The 14826-nt window shown below is 36.4% G+C and overlaps 1 protein-coding gene across 1 annotated transcript in view; it reads right to left on the minus strand.

Annotated features, from left to right (window-relative positions):
• Positions 1 to 14826, minus strand: part of OGDHL (oxoglutarate dehydrogenase L) — a 61847-nt gene that overhangs the window by 40387 nt on the left and 6634 nt on the right. The window contains exons 3-5 of the mRNA XM_080597882.1: positions 10892 to 11071; positions 3625 to 3727; positions 802 to 917 (exon numbers count right to left, since the gene is read on the minus strand). Of these exons, the coding sequence (XP_080454008.1) occupies positions 802 to 917; positions 3625 to 3727; positions 10892 to 11071 (399 nt within the window). The remainder of the gene's footprint in view (positions 1 to 801; positions 918 to 3624; positions 3728 to 10891; positions 11072 to 14826) is intronic.

A 14826-nucleotide genomic window follows, 5' to 3' on the forward strand; every position in this document is an offset into this window, starting at 1 on the left:
AAAAAAATAGCAAAGACACTTCAAAACTTTTATCTCCTATTTTTTTTCTTACTTTAACCAGAACGATTCACCCAAAAAATGTGTTCAAAATACAGTCAATAGAAAAAACACATTGTGAGTTTGAGTAAAAACCATTCTGAACACACAGTATATGCTCTCTACTACCTCTGAAAAGGAATTTAATGTTAACTTCAGTGGAAAAAAAAAATCTAAAGCTCTGGCAAGAGGAGGGAAAACTGGAAGGTTACTTCCTCTTTAATACAAATCAGTTTCTTGAGGCTTTTAGATTTTGCTATTGATTTTCTCCATTTATTTGTACATTATGATTTTAAGGATTTTCTTGAGAACTGCTGCACAGACATGCTGGAAGTACAAAAACCAAAAAGCAAATACAGAGCTCTAAAGCACAACAGAAATGTGCCTGTGCATCAGATAAGCAGCTATAACTGTGGGTCAGATGTGCAAGTCAACACATTCCCTTAGTAACTGTATGCAAGTGTTTTATCTGTGATAGGAAACACAATTACTAAAGGTTCTACTCCTTTCAAGCAACATAAGCTCTTTATGCAAAACTAGGGCCTAAATTCTACCATATTCACATTTTTATACTCATCTTTAATCTATGCAGTTCAGACATCCAGTCAATGAAACTAATGGAGCTACCATCTCTAAAAAACTGTTCAAGGGTTATTTTGCTGTTATTTGCTGTATTAATAATCGTCAGTTCTTTGTGACTTACAACTAGAAAAATGTTCACTTGTCTTGGGATCTCAAATCACAAATCAAAGATGTCACACTGACCTCCAGCCGTTTGATGATCTCTCGTAAAGAAAGACTGTTCTCATTTCCTCCTATGAAAGTGGTTGTAGGCAGCTGAAAGACTTTGTCCAAATCCGATTCATGTAAGCCATAAAACCCTACAACACGTGCATTATCAATTAGCAAAGCAAGGTATGAAACAAAAATGAAATTAGAATTGTTTTTCAAGCCACCACAAATTGAAGTTTAATAAAGAAATATTAAAAAAGAAGGATACAGATCAAGAACTGAAAATGTCAATATTTTGGATGAATCCATTAGTACAATGAGCTAGATTCAATTCTGGAATTTAAAGAAATGCATTCATTAAATAGTTATTGTTACGTAAGGAGTACAAGACTGATATCAATGCAAGTTAAAGAGACTGCATGACAATGTTAAACTTGAATGGAAAAAGGAAAAATAGCTTCTTAAAATTGTGTGTGTATATATGTATCAAAGTTAAAATACATTTTACAAATAAATATTTACATAGAGAGAAATTATATGTGTGCACATGTAAAAATATTTAAAAGTATTTAAATATTAAAAAATAAAGTTTCTCTATTTTTATTTTTGAATGCTTTATCTTGATTCAAGATATGTTGCAGGCATCCACTGATCTGAAAACCAGCACATAACTCTTAAATCAATGTATAATAGTGCTCTGCATTCCCTTTTAAACTTATTTCTTGAAGATAAAAGACAAAAAAGCAATTTAAAGATTAAATAAGTATGGAACTTAGCATTTAGAGTTGGAGTCAGGCCAAAGAACCGTGTTGCCATCACTTTTACTATACAGCATTTTCAGTAATAACACATTCTGTTTTAAAGTTAATATATTTTAAAATAATATATAGTAAAACAATACATTTTAAAGCATTGAATCTGAAGTGACTAAAACGGGTGTCTGTGTACCACCTTGTCTTCTTTCTGGCACTATATTTGTTTTTTTCAGGACCAAATTAATTCTATAACACACACATACACAAAAATGGGGAGCATAGTTTTATTTGAAACAAAGTAGTGCTACCATCCTGTATTCTTCTTCTTTGCTGTCTTTCTGTCAGGCTTCACAGGCTCCTCATGCTGTGTCATGCAAAAAGGCATATACAGGCACACACAGAACATCTGTGCTTCATACCATAGCAGTGCATATTTATGGAAGCATCACTTCATGTTTAAAGAGACACAATCTTACTGAAATCCAAGAGCTACTAAAAGCAATTCTAGAAACTGAACCACTTATTTGGCAGGTACACCTGTAACTAGCTGCATTTTAAAAGAAACTCCCAGAAGAAACTTCCTACCATGATGTTTCTAGAAGAAGAAACCAGAAGATGAGACAAAGAAAATCAAACACAAAACCAAACACTAAAATACTTTCTGGACTATCAGGGGCCTTTCGCAAGTTTTCTGCCTGGAACATTCAAGGATTTTTGTGTCAGACAGCATTTGAAATACTTCTTTATTTTTCTTTTTTTTTTCCTGTTCCAAGACTAGGTTAGAAATTGTTTCCCCTCACAAAATGAAATGTCACCTCAGTTACCACACTCTGAGGCACATCCCCCTCGAATCATTCACAGTTCTAGCACATTTTTCTGGTGCTCACGCCTTCAGTATGATCCCTTTTGGCCAGTCACAACACTGCACTAGGCTATCTGCAAAATTTTAAAAAATTTGTACTGACTTTCCAATAATTACCCATGATCTGAACAAATTATCTTCAGTTAGTAAACGTCCGTTGTGTTTTCTAGTAGGTACTTCCCTTTAATTCAAGTCGACAAACTTCAAAGTGAACCTTGATTTGTGTAAGCACCTCTGCCCTTAAAGACTTAAGCACTCTACTACTGCCTTTGAACAATCAAGGGTCAGAACTGCTTCTTTCCTACCACCAGAAATAGAAACCACAGAAGCAAAGAGGCAGTAGATGTACTTACAGCAAAACTAAACAGAACTTGTTTTATCTACTGCTTGCACTATGTTTTATGTAAGGTCCAAAGAGCTTGCCTACATATCAAAGAAAAATTGATTCACTGTCCTTAGCAAGTAGAATACCCCCTTTTAAGCAAACCAGGTGGTTTAAAAAGCAGAGGGAAATCAATCAGATGTTTCTTTATTCAAACAGAGCTGGAACAAAGAAACTGATCGGAACAATTCCTCAAAGAAATGCCCTCTTCCCAACCAGAAAACCCCTTGCAAAAGCAGATCCCAGTGTAGTATACTCTTCCAGCAGCAAACTAAAATGCTCATTGTTGGATTACATACAACTCAAAAATTCTACGGTTTTCATGTTTTCTTCTGAAAACTTCAAACAGACTTCTTGAAGTCTAACAGAAGGGCTAAGTAGCAGAGGCTAGAATCCAATTTTGGCATGAAACATGCCAAGTTCCCTCACTCACAATTTTGCTTATTGTTTTCCATATTGATAAGCCTTCATATGTCCCAGGTCATAACAAATATCAAGCATAAAGGATACAAAAGCAACTTAGGACACCAGAATCTTGGCCTGCTGTACTGATTAGTAATAATGTCTGGTGTGGTAAAAAAAAAATGGAGGACTTCCTTTTTTTTTTTTTGTGTGTTGTGCTTACAATCATTATTCATGAGAAGGAGAATTCACAGGAACCTTACCTGTGATTCTGGAGCTGAAATTCCATCATCCTGAAGTCTGAGCCTCCTTACAGAGACACAAAGAACTACTTTGTGATATCATCAAGCAGAAAAAGTAGAAGCCTCCCTGAAATGTCTTATTCAATCACTTCAACCCAGGAGACAAAAAAGACAAGTGACTATTGCAAATAATAAGGCATACGGTACACTCACCAAGTTTATCGATCGTAGTGATTAAGTCAGATGGAACAAATGAATCCAAGTCTGCATCCAGAATCCCAAGAGGATCTAGCTGAGCAACATGATGGCCACGGATCTGACAAAAGGAAGAAAGCAAGAGAAAAAAAATCATGCTAATAAAAGTCAGACAAAGGAAAAAAGTCACCAATATCTCTCCAAAGCATGTAGATAGGCCATGAAGTCAAAATAAGCAAGCACTACTAAGGTCAAGAGAGAGTCAGATTTGAAACTTTTTCCACCAAGAACACAAAATAAGCATTATATCTCAGGATATGTACACTATTTCTATTAATAGCTGTTGACTATACATTAGGATGCAAGTTTTAGTTTGTCTGGCACACAATTTAAAGTAGAATTACACTGAAATCTAAGTAAAGAAACTGCTAAAGATGGTAAAATCTAAATCTCTGGGCAAAAATTAAGAAAAGATGACTAGTCTATAAATCACTTGCTATTTCTGCCATTTTGTATTTTTGTCTGAATCCTTCTTTCAGCAGCTGCAGAATAGCAAAATATGGCATTGCTGACTTAAAACATGGATTGATGAAAAAGAAATTTCTATTGGAATCGAACGGATCAGTCTTCACGAGCCTGGCTCCACATCACATAGCAACATCCATTTTCATTCAAGGAATTTTGGAAATTTCATCTGTGATATGAATGATATTCAAGACATCAGGGAACATGCTCTGGGGAGTTTAGTCACCTTTCTGTTAGCAGAATTACTGGTGTCAATGTATGCCACAAGCTGCTATAGATTAGTGCCTTATATTAACGTGTGACATTACTGCTGAAGAAACAATGAATTGATTCAATAGAGCCACACAGGTTTTTTGTTTTATACAATCTCTCTTACGCATGAATCAAATATACCAAAGTAGCTCATTAGAAGTTTTTTTTTTTTCAATGAATACATTACTGTTTTCTCCTTATTACTTTTCTTTTTAAGGACAAAGTTCACATCACCTGGATAGATTTTCATTCACACTGTTAATATCCTAATTGTCTCTGGGAAAAAAATATTAATAATAAATTACATCACACAGTAATAGGGAGTGATGAAAGTGTAGCTTGTTTACAAGAAGTGACTTACAAAAACACTGTTCAGATGTTCTACATTTGCAGGAGAGTTTACAACAAAATCCACTCCACTCGTAAGCAAACAAACCTAACTAAGGCATCTTTTTTAAAACCACCAGACCTGTAAATTCAGTCTGGCCTCTGAGATTGTTTGCATCTCATGAATCACCAGCAATAAAGCTCTGACAGGCCAAATGATGCCCACGGCAACATCTGTGCCACCTCATTGTTTACAGCAGCACAAAGTCTATCTGACTGGAACTAAGCAAACAATTCTGTCTCAAGCATCATCAACAGGAAAGAATTCACCTCCCTAAGCTACATCTGCTGCACAGTATTAGGAGGAAGACGAGTATTAGCAAGAATGCCAAAACCCAAAAGAGCAAATCAGTAAAGCGCTGTGCCAAATTACATGCCAGGAGCAGTCAGGTCTTTTACTAAAGCACAGTATTTTCCACAATATCAAGTTACTTTTTAATAACAGCACTCCAAAAGGGGAAACTTAACAATTTGGCAACAGATAACTGGTAAGATAACACTAGACACTCTATTATAATGAAAATGTATACAACTATCTAGTTTTCTAGTGTGTACCTGATTCATCTGTCTACACAATACAAAGAGAGCTATAAGATTCAGCAGTACAGGTTCCGGAAAATCAAAGCTGTCTTCTTTTCTACCCATCTACAAACAAGCTACACAACAGAGCTCATATTCTGATTGCAGAACAGTCATTATTACCCACAATAAATGGGACCTAAAGGAAACCAAAAGGATGAAAAATTCATCATTACAAGATGAGTTAAATTCATCAACCCCTGAGAGAGAAGGGGTATTTTTAAAAATTAACAAAACAAGAAAAGGCCTGAAGTAAGAGTGTCAAAACTGCCACATGTGAGATTCATAATCTACAAGAGACTTCTGATCACTAGTCCTGGAGAGATTACAAATATTTTGGAGACAACAAAGTGATGCAAAGGTAAAAATATTTAGAGACTGTTACTACAAGATATTGTTCTGGAAATGTTCCCCGTACCCTGCCAGGATTTGTCCATAGAAAAGAAAAAATAACTACATATACCACAGATTTTATACATGTCTATACTTCCAAGCAAAAAGGTTTGTATTTTTCCAGTGCATAAGTACTGTATGAAAATTACACACAATATACTTCCATAGACAGCTGCATCCTCATCCTTTGGTTCGTAAGAATAATGTGCTATCACAACTGACAGTATTTAAAACTGGCTGTCCTGGTTTTGGCTGGGATAGAGTTAATTTTCTTTCCAGTAGATGGCACAGTGCTGTGTTTTGGATTCAGGACGAGAACAATGCTGATAACACACAGATGTTTTAGTTGGTGCAGAGAAGCGCTTGCACAGAGCCAAGGGTCACTTTTCAGCTCCTCATGCTGCCCTGCCAGCGAGGAGGCTGGGGGTGCAGCAGAGCTGGGAGGGGACACAGCCAGGACAGCTGGCCCAAACTGGCCGGAGGGATGTCCCACACCACCCCGTACCCTGTGGCATCATGCAGAACAATAAACCAGGGCGGTTGGCTGGGGTAGGGCTGCTGCTTGGGGACCAGCTGGGCATCGGCAGTGCACTGTATGTCACTTGTTTTGTATATTCTTTTATCATTATTATTAACACTTATTTTTTTTTCCTTCCTTTTCTGTCCTATTAAACAGCCTTTATCTCACCCCATGAGTTTCACCTTTTTTTCCAATTCTCTCCGCCATTCCACTGCAGGGGGTGTGAGTGAATGACTGCTCAGCTGCTTGCTGGGTTAAACCACAACGCTGGCTCAACTTGCTCTTGACTTGATTTAGGAGACAGCAACAAAACCAAAACCTTGACCCCAGTGCTGCAAGCGTCACTGAACAGAGGAAAAGCTACCACCACCTATGCTTATGAGTAGCTGGAGGAGATGGGGGCTTTCAAACTTCAGTCGTATTGAAGAAAGTAAATGTCAGTATCATAGTTCAGACAGTGACGACTTTGATTTTATCTGGGAGCTCAACACAGGCTCTTTTGTATCAAAGAGGAACAAGGTTGTATTGCTAAAGTATCCATTAACCTGGAAGCATTTGAGAGTGACTTAGAAGTGAGCTTTTAAAGCAGGAAATGCAAAGAACAAACACGTAACTTAGCAGGGCTGCCATCCCTAAAGGCTTTCAAGACCACTAAAAGCTGAAAGCCCCCCCCTCCCTTTAATATCTTTGATACACCACATGGGAAAGAGTTGTAATTCAGTTACTGGAAATGCTGTGTGAACACAAAAAAGGATAATCTAGGAGAAACAAGAATCCGGGGTGGGAGGGGCTGTGTTTTCATCCTTATCAGAACAGCTGAGAAATAGACAAGTTGTTGTGAAAAACAGAAGCTCATGAAGTACACCATATCCACTATGCCCAGTTTTCACAAGAGGTAGGGTGAGAGTGAAAAAGAGGATGAGAATGAGCAAGCATAAAATCGCAAGTGAACATGCAAAGAGATAGCATATGAGCAAGCAAGAAAGCAAGCAAGCAAGATCTTTCAGTTTAATCAGATGAGATAAAACCTCTATATGCTCCATTTAGAAGCTTCGCAAATCTTTCTCCTGCTGAATCATACAATCTTCAATCTGGAAAACGTACATCACCATGCCGGACTCTCATGCCAAAAGGATGCATGCAAGTGACTTGTGGTCATTAAAGGGTAACATTAAGGGCTAAATGGTGATCCTGTCTAGACCATGAAATCTAGCAGGAGTTAGTCTAAAGAACCCATTTTTACTCACCTTCTGAATAACCGGGTGGTTACTGCTAAGGACAGCATACCCTCAAAGCACGGCTTGTAGATTGTGCCCTGATACACATATCCCTTAGCACAACCAATTTTTTGCAGTTTGCACATTTCATCTTTTGGGACTGAACAAAACCAGGTGAAACAGGCAAATAGAAATGACTGTTCACGGTCAATGTTTCTAACAGATAATTAATTAAATCCTGTATTCGTACTACACCTCATAGGCAATTTGCAAAGCATGATAAAGCCATCCAGCCAAAAAAAAAAAAAACACAAGTGATTGCTACATGCAGTAACTGTGGCCATCAAATGAAATTTACAGTACTATCCCACGCTGCGCTTCGACTCATCATTTGTAAAGCAATCTGCAGATCTTGGCAAAAAAAAAGTTTCATTATTTTTCTTGTTTCAGAGCAAGATACTTTAGAGTTTTTGGTTTGTTTTTTGTTTTTTTAACTCTCCTCCTGGGTTGACAGATCTTTTAACATGAAGAGAAATACATTACTGATCTGAAAACAAATCAGTTACTAGAGATTAATGTGCAACAAGAACAGAAATTAGTAATGTCTTGCAAATGAAGTTAACATTTTGAAGGCCATTGCAACGGTTAGTGCATCGAGGACAATTTTCCTGAAGCATTTTAATGTTTTTAAATTGAATGTGATTTTATTTTTTTCCAACTAACAAAAGTCATAAAGACTTTTTTTTTTTGTTTAACACTTTTAGTTAGAGTTGAAGTGTTTGCCTCCTATTATCCTAATGTACACATCACTTCAGAAGACACTATACTATCCTTCACACCTCCAGAAGGCTTTCTGTACTATTTCATCAACCACAGTGCTAAGAAGTGCTGTTTACAAACATAAACAAAAGGAAAAAGAAAGTCAAATGGATATGGCTATTCCTGCAATTTTTGTTGTAACTTAAAAGAAACGAAAAATTTTAAGGAAAATTATCCCTGATCTACAAGTGCTACAAGACTAATTAGTCTTATTCTATATTATTTTATGAAAACACAGTTTAAGAAGATAGTCAATTTGAACATGAGATCCTTTGCTCTAGATAAGAAAAGAGAAAGATAAACCCTTTCTAATATAACGTGAAGGATAAATGTAATATCTTAATCAGTTAATATTTAGCAGAGGTGTTGAAAGTATTTGTGTTTTAATTGAATTGGTTTTACTTTTTAAGAGTTAAATCAGTAACAACAAATACAAATGTGCCATATGCAGGGTCAAAGGATTCACAAACTCTGAAGGACCAAGCCAAAAAACCCTTGAGCCAGTACTGATAATGATGCTCTCTCAAAACCACAAAAAGAACTCCCCACATTACTTAAACAGAAACAGGACACAAACAGGTACACTTTTGAGCTAGTGCCAAGTTTAATTTTTTCAAAGAATTTCAGCCAAAATGGAAAAAAAAAGTCCCAAGAATTGCTGTGCCAGAGACTTCCAATATTTGCTCCAAATATCAAACAAAATCCATGAGTGTTTTGCATCGATACAGAACTTAAAGCCCTAAATCTGATTCAGCTTCAAATTAAAATGTCATTATTGTTAAATGTATCAAAACAGCCACTCATTTAATAAATACCTCAGAAAATCACAACGCATCAAAGCAGAGTCAGTAGTCAGAGACACCATTCTAGTACACTGTTCATGCTTTCTAGACATAGATTCCAAAAAAAAATCTACTTTAGAAAAGAAGAAGTAAGGCATTTAATTTAGAATCATTCTAGTGTCTAAGCTTATTTTTGTCAAGCACACACATTTCACTGGAAATCCCTCTTTCATTGCATCCCGTGCTCTGCTTTAGAAAAAGCAATAGATTAACTGCCTTTCCAGGAGACCTGCTCAACAGACCACAAAGCAGTTTACCACAAAAACCATAAAACACTGACAGGTTTGAGAAATGAAAATTCTGTATCTTTCTCAATTTCATTTCATTATCAGGCAAAGGAAGGTCACAAATTGATCTAATCCCTTCAACGCTGAATTTAGAGGGTATTAAATACCTTTTAAAAACAGACAGTTGCCTTAGGTAATCCTCTTTCATTGTTTGTCACAGACACATAGGTGCCTGCCATTTATAGGGACATTTCTATTCCATCATTTGAGTCAGATAACACACACTTTCAAACACAGGAAACAAAACAGCACAATTCCAAGTAAATGCTGTCAAAGCAGGTCAATGTTCTCTAATTTTCTCTAATTCTTCAATAAAATTTTACTCCAAGCAAGAGTGAATGGGCTGTAGTAGTAGTTTACTGCATAGATATTTCAAACTGAATTTCCTATTTTGTCTATATTCACAAATCTTTCTCCAACAACATACCTCTCCAACAGCTGCATTAGCAGAGTTCATATTTGAATCAACAATGATAATGTATGCAGAAAGGCAAGTTTAAAAAAAAATAGCGTTCCTTTTCCATTCCTCCATCATAGCAAGCAGGAGATGAAATTCTTAGTGTTGAGAAGAACAGATCTGTTCAAGTCAAACTGTAGCTAACTTCTCAAGAAGTTACAAATTTATTAAAAAAAGGCAACAAAAATCCATTTTAAAAATCTAACTGGAATGTGCTGCTCAACACACATCTATAGGTTTGGGGTTTGCTTATTTGTTCGTTTCACACTGTTTTCAAGCCCTTATTGAATTTAAGTTATTAAACACAAGTCCAAATAAATACACTTAATCTTGTTTTACATTTAGAAAATATCTAGCCAAAACCATTGTAGCACTTCCAAAATCCTTTTCCTTTTAGAGGAAAAAAGGAAATTACACTTAATTTCTTAATTCAAGAGTTAAAAAAAATGTGTGAAACAAAGTCAATTTTGATGAATAGCTTCTCTAAGAGAAATTCATCAAAGCTGACCCAAACTCAGTACTTTCAGCCTCCCAAAATTCAATCTCTGTTTAATTCATTACTACTCTCTCTTTTTACTTATTATCCTGCTGAAGTCAAAAACCTCAACATTCACACTAGATGCATGAGAAGGAAAGCACATTTCCTCCTGTCATACAGAAAGACTGAAGCATTTAGACCTGTAACAGCTCCCCCAGAGGTGAGGACAAACTTAGATCATGAAAAGGTTTGCAGCTGAAGAGTGGGAAAAGTACTTATTTCATTGCACACATCAGGACATCCATTAGTACCTCCACATCCAGGACAATTCTGTTCATATGAAGCAAAATTACTTTAGGTAATTATTACTTAGCATTCCAACTTAGTCAAGCATCTTACTGAGTCAGAGAAAAAAAATAATCTTAACAGACAGAAATTAAGATCAGAGGACAAACAAGAACATTAAAAGGAAGAAAAAGGTTGTTTGCGAAGGAGAGAACCTCCCACCTTCAGCCCAGCGTACACTTACTTGGTATGCTCTTATCAAAGACTGCACAGCAAGATGATCTTCAACAAGTTTTTCAGCTTTACTTGGTGTCTGGGCCAGGCCATGGCTCTGAAGAAATGACGCCTTTCTTTCCAACTGATCTGGTAGATGGGGATCATATGCTTGGCCAGCATTAGTATTGCGGAAAAACAAATCCCAGGACTGGACATGTGTACAGAGGAGGAAGGAAGGAAGAAAACTTATTACTTCAAACAAAAGTTTCCACCAAATGCATCAGCTACAAGCTGGAAATCATACCTCACTGCGTTACAGTATTAAGTACAACTAATAGCCAGCAACAGGAGAGAATAAATACAACGCAAGATGAAAGGTCTGTCTTGTCCTGACTGTCTCTATAACATCGTAAGCAATGACATAGAACAGAAGAGAATATCCCGAGTTGGAAGGGACCCACAAGGATCATGGAGTCCAGCTCCTACATATGATATGCTCCACACCTCTGTAGCAACTCCATATTTTCATTTACACAGAAACGTTTTTGTCTGATCTCTTACACTGAGCTTGTTCAGTGAAAAACTCTCCAGCACATTTTACTCTCCAGCAAAGCATCTTGGTACATTATTCATTCACACAGCTCTTTTTAACAGATATGTTTATTCAAGCAACCAGTAATGGCTATAATAAGTATGCTGGCTGGTAAAGAGCTATCAAGCCTGTAAAACTGAAAACCCTAATAAATGAAGTTAATCCATTCCTGTAATGACACTTAAAAGAATTCATGATACTTCAAGATACTCAATGAATATGCTAACTCCGAATCTGTCCGTAAGGGCCTTTCTTGAAAAAAATGTTGAAAAGCAATTACAGCTGTGCTGAGGGAGGCTTGTGGTCTACAATCCTCTCCTGACTAGCTCAGGATACCTTACAAAAGAAATTATGGCCCTGGTTTCAGTCACAGGTCCTAACTTTAGGAGAATACACATTACAGAAACTGAATTACAATGAACGGAAAATCCTTGAATTTCCCTTCTATACTTTTACACAAGCCACTTAAAGTATTCATTGTTTTGATTCCTTTGTGTATTCTGTAATGTAATACTAATTACACAATAAAAAAATATTTATAAAATTGTATTTTCATTAATGAAGTCTTCATACAGAAATTTCTACAAGCTTCAAGGCATTCGGGAACACTACGAGGGGGCCAGCCTACAAGGGCAAAGCCTCACCCATCTTCCAAGCTTAAGTTGTAGAAGCTGGGGGAACATTGAACCTGTGTGCAAGAATTTCATCATGAACATGAGTCCAATGCCAGAGAAAAACTCTTTAAAGACACCTCTTTTGGTTTGTCATTAATATTAAGCTGCACTGCTACAAATACGCTAAACATACTTAATTAATCACACTCCCCTTATTCAGACCCGATCTAAACACAGCCTAATTTTATATGCCTTGGCAAATCAAGGCAGACAGATCATGCTTGGTGGTCAGTTTGAGACATACGGATGAAGAGTTCATTCTTCCTCCCTTATCACTTATGCTTATTTCATATTTTCTTCTTCACTTGACACATCACCAGCCACAGTTAGATTAGAAGTCTGAATTTACAGAACATCCCATAAATGGTCTACAAGACCGTTAGTGTAAATGTATCGCCCCTGGTATTCCCTCTTACTCTCTGTTAAGACCGTTTTTTCACTCTATGCTTACACGGCACCTCATCTGGGAGTTTGCAGCCCGCAGACTGTGGTAAGCAGACGCAATACCTTTGCGTTACAAATAAGGCTACTTAGACTGCAGGAATTACTTTGGCAATACAAAGTTATTAACTTTCATTAAATTAATAGCTTCCAAACACGCATTTGGAACTGTGACAAATCTAACATTTGGTATTCATGGAAAGTTTTAATAAGGAATACATTTTGGTTATCTTAAGGTTCCTTCCTCAACTTTTCGAACCATCGTATACACACGTGCAAGGATGATCATAATATTTTTTTGCTGCGTCAAAATTTTTTCATTTAAAAAACATTTTCATGTAAAAGTTATCACAACACAGTCCCATAAAAAAAAAAAAAGAATATTAAACAAGTGGTCTACTGAGACAGTTGCTAACTAAACCCAGGGAGACTTGCCCAACAGGCTACCTGTTCAAGAACAAGCACAGGACCCTTTCTGCATGCAAACTCACAAATACAAAGAAATACCTTCAAAATGTTTACACCTGAAGATGCAGCCAGCCGGGACAGAAGGAACCCATGCTATTTCTTCTTATTGCATTTTTGAACTTATTGATTTGTTGAGCCAGCTTGACATTTAATCAGAGGGGAGGGAAAATACATCATTTGGCTACAGAAAATTAGTTTTTTCTAGACACACATCCATCAAAGCCTTTAAAAATTTCTGTAGTGTCTTTCAAGATTGATACCAGATTATAGTCTTCAAGTCTTGTGTATCAATGTCAGTCTTTGGCAACAGCATTTACCAAGTGACTGAACAGCCAGAAGACAAACTTGGTCTCACAGCAAACCTAGAGCTTCTCGACTAGTCAAGTTCTTTAAAAAATGGTAGAGGGGACTTATAATAGAAAAACACATCTGTGGAAAAAAAAAAAGTAGTGGTACATGATATATTGCCCGTTTGTGGTTTGTTTTTTTTTTTTTTTTTCCTGGCAGCAAATCTCTGTTGTAGTTAGCTATGATTTTAATTTCCCAATTAATATAATATAATTCAAGTGATTAAGTGGCAATATTCTACTCCTATAATAAAAAGTGTTACATTTAGAATAACAAGCAACATATTAGTTATCTTGATGATTTTTTTCTAGTGATATTGTAATACTTATCAACTGCACTGAAGACAGCAAAGCCTTAGAAGACACACAGTGAGCATCACTGCATCATGTAAAAAAAAAAAAAAAGTCAAACCAAAAAAGGCCACCTTTTTTCCAGGTACATACAACAAGGAAGTGATTACACACTCACGGTAGAGTGGCTGCGTATGGGATAATATGGTAGCCATTATGTACTCAATATCCAACCATGCAGTTTTGTAATTAATCTTGTGATAGTAATAACTGAGCCTTGTCAAGCTTCTCCCTTATGATCTATGGCCCTGACACCACAATTCAAGCAGAAATAATGATGCCTTTCTCAAAGCCCACATCATTTTATTCTGATTGTTGTTTTGGCTGCTTTAAGAATAGGAAAATTCAAAAGACAAGGAAGAGCAGGAAATCATCAGGAACTGATTTACACAAGGAATAAAAGCTCCTATGGAAATAAATGTATGTCCTAGACATATAACCACAGTATATAAAGAAAGGAGACATTCTCAGGAAAAGCACCAATAGTAGCACTGAATGTGGATATTTCCATGTGATAGTCATATTTCAAACAGTAGTTTTAAGTAAGCATACATGGGAAGACATGCCTAATCAATTCTTCTGAGGGGGAAATAATTTGAGTAGCCTTGATTAATTGCAGTTTCTAAGTAAAAATGAATAGAGTGTCATTTTAAAAGACCAGAAAAAAATAAAGATTTTTCATCTCATTAACAACAAGGAGGTACATCCCCACTGATAAGGAGATATCCACGAGGAAGAAACACGAGGAAAAAGAGGAAAGAGAAAGTAAGGTCTAAAAGCCCAGAACAAACTGGGTCTCTACGCAACGCAGGACAATGAAATATGAGTGGTCTGCAGAGAGATCCAAATTATTAATGATAACAATAACCAACACCACACAAGGTGCTGGTGTCTCTGACATTGTTTTCTAACACCTCCAACACTTTCTGTAGCAGAATGACAGAACGACAACCTCACCTAGCATCATACAACTATGGCACACATTTTCCTTATTTTTAAGGAAAGAGAGTGACTGCAGCTCTCAATATTTTAGCTTTTTTTCTTTTTTCTTTTTAAAGGCCAAATTAAACAATTTCTGTCAACAAAAATT

This window comes from Anser brachyrhynchus (genome assembly GCF_964034855.1).
Source record: "Anser brachyrhynchus genome assembly, chromosome: 6".
NCBI lineage: Eukaryota > Metazoa > Chordata > Aves > Anseriformes > Anatidae > Anser > Anser brachyrhynchus.